Source organism: Dendrobium catenatum, unplaced genomic scaffold (genome assembly GCF_001605985.2).
Source record: "Dendrobium catenatum unplaced genomic scaffold, ASM160598v2 fragScaff_scaffold_481, whole genome shotgun sequence".
In the NCBI taxonomy this organism is placed as follows: Eukaryota; Viridiplantae; Streptophyta; class Magnoliopsida; order Asparagales; family Orchidaceae; genus Dendrobium; species Dendrobium catenatum.
In genome coordinates, this window is record NW_021318943.1 from 2,151 (window position 1) to 3,372 (window position 1,222).

At 33.4% G+C, this 1,222-nt stretch overlaps 1 protein-coding gene across 1 annotated transcript in view; it reads left to right on the forward strand.

The window, feature by feature from the left end:
* Nucleotides 1-260: 260 nt before the first annotated feature.
* Nucleotides 261-1,222, forward strand: part of LOC110109803 — a 5,181-nt gene continuing 4,219 nt past the window's right edge. The window contains exon 1 of the mRNA XM_028694404.1: nt 261-965. Coding sequence (XP_028550237.1) covers nt 261-965 — 705 coding nt within the window. The remainder of the gene's footprint in view (nt 966-1,222) is intronic.

The following is a 1,222-nucleotide window of genomic DNA, read 5'->3' on the forward strand; positions in this document are numbered from 1 at the left end:
CCACAAACAATAATCAATACTGCAGATACGAAATAAGTAAATTTCACAACAACAAAATAAAATAAAATTTTCAACCACACACATAATTGTATAAAGTAAAGTGTAAAGAATAATCAAAATAAATAACAATAATTTATAGTGATTTTGTCAACATAAACAAAGAAGGTAATTCTCGGATATGGGAAAGGTTAGACAGATGTATTTTGAATTCTTTGGCTATGCAAAAACTTCCTTTGGTAGTGAATAGACATTTGGCAAGGATGGCGTCTGATCACTGTCCAATTGTGATCAAGATGGATGATGGAATACGGCTTAAGCTGAGAACAATCAAATTTGAAGATACATGGAGATCTTATCCGGCGGCTAAGAGCATAGTTTATCACTCCTTGAAGAAGCATGATGATTGTAATGAGTATGAAGTCTTACAAAAGAAGCTTAATCGTACTTTGAAATCCTTATTTTTCAGGAGAAGAAATAAATGCAAGGATTTGAATGCGTTAAAGGATAAACTGAAGAAAGAGATCCTTGATTTGCAAAACAAAGAAGCATTGAGTAGTAATTGGTCTGTTGATGACCTGTTTGAACTTAGAAATAAGGTTAATCAACTCAATATCACTATGAGAAGACTTTCAACTTGGTGGAATCAAAGGGCTAAGGCTAGGTGGCATGAGGAAGGCAATACAAATTCTAAGCTTTTTCATAACATTGCAACAGCTAGAAGGAATGGGAATCATATTTTTCAAGTCAAAGATGAAGCAAATAAGTTGCAAGTGGAGGAGGATCAAATCGAGAAAGTCTTCACAAAATTCTTTGAGAAGAAATGGGAATATAGGGAATGTGAAGTCACGGGATGGCCTTCTATTATGGAGAATCAGAAGTTAAATGCCGAAGACATGGAGTTGTTAAATGCTGAGTTTACTGAAAATGAATTACAGATTGTGGTCAAGGAAACAATAAATCTCCTGGTGTGGATGGCGTTACCTCTTCATTCTATAAAAGCTATTGGAATTTTTTTTTTATTTTTTATGGAATATTATATGAGAAACTCTTTGGAATGCAGTAAGGAATTTTTTTAATTCCAGCCATATGAATAAGGAATGGAAGGACACATTGATTGTCTTAATTCCTAAATTAAAGAACCCTTTGTCTCCAACGAATTATAGGCCCATTAGCCTTTGTCAAACTAATTATAAAATTGTGGCTACTATGCTTGTTAATAGAT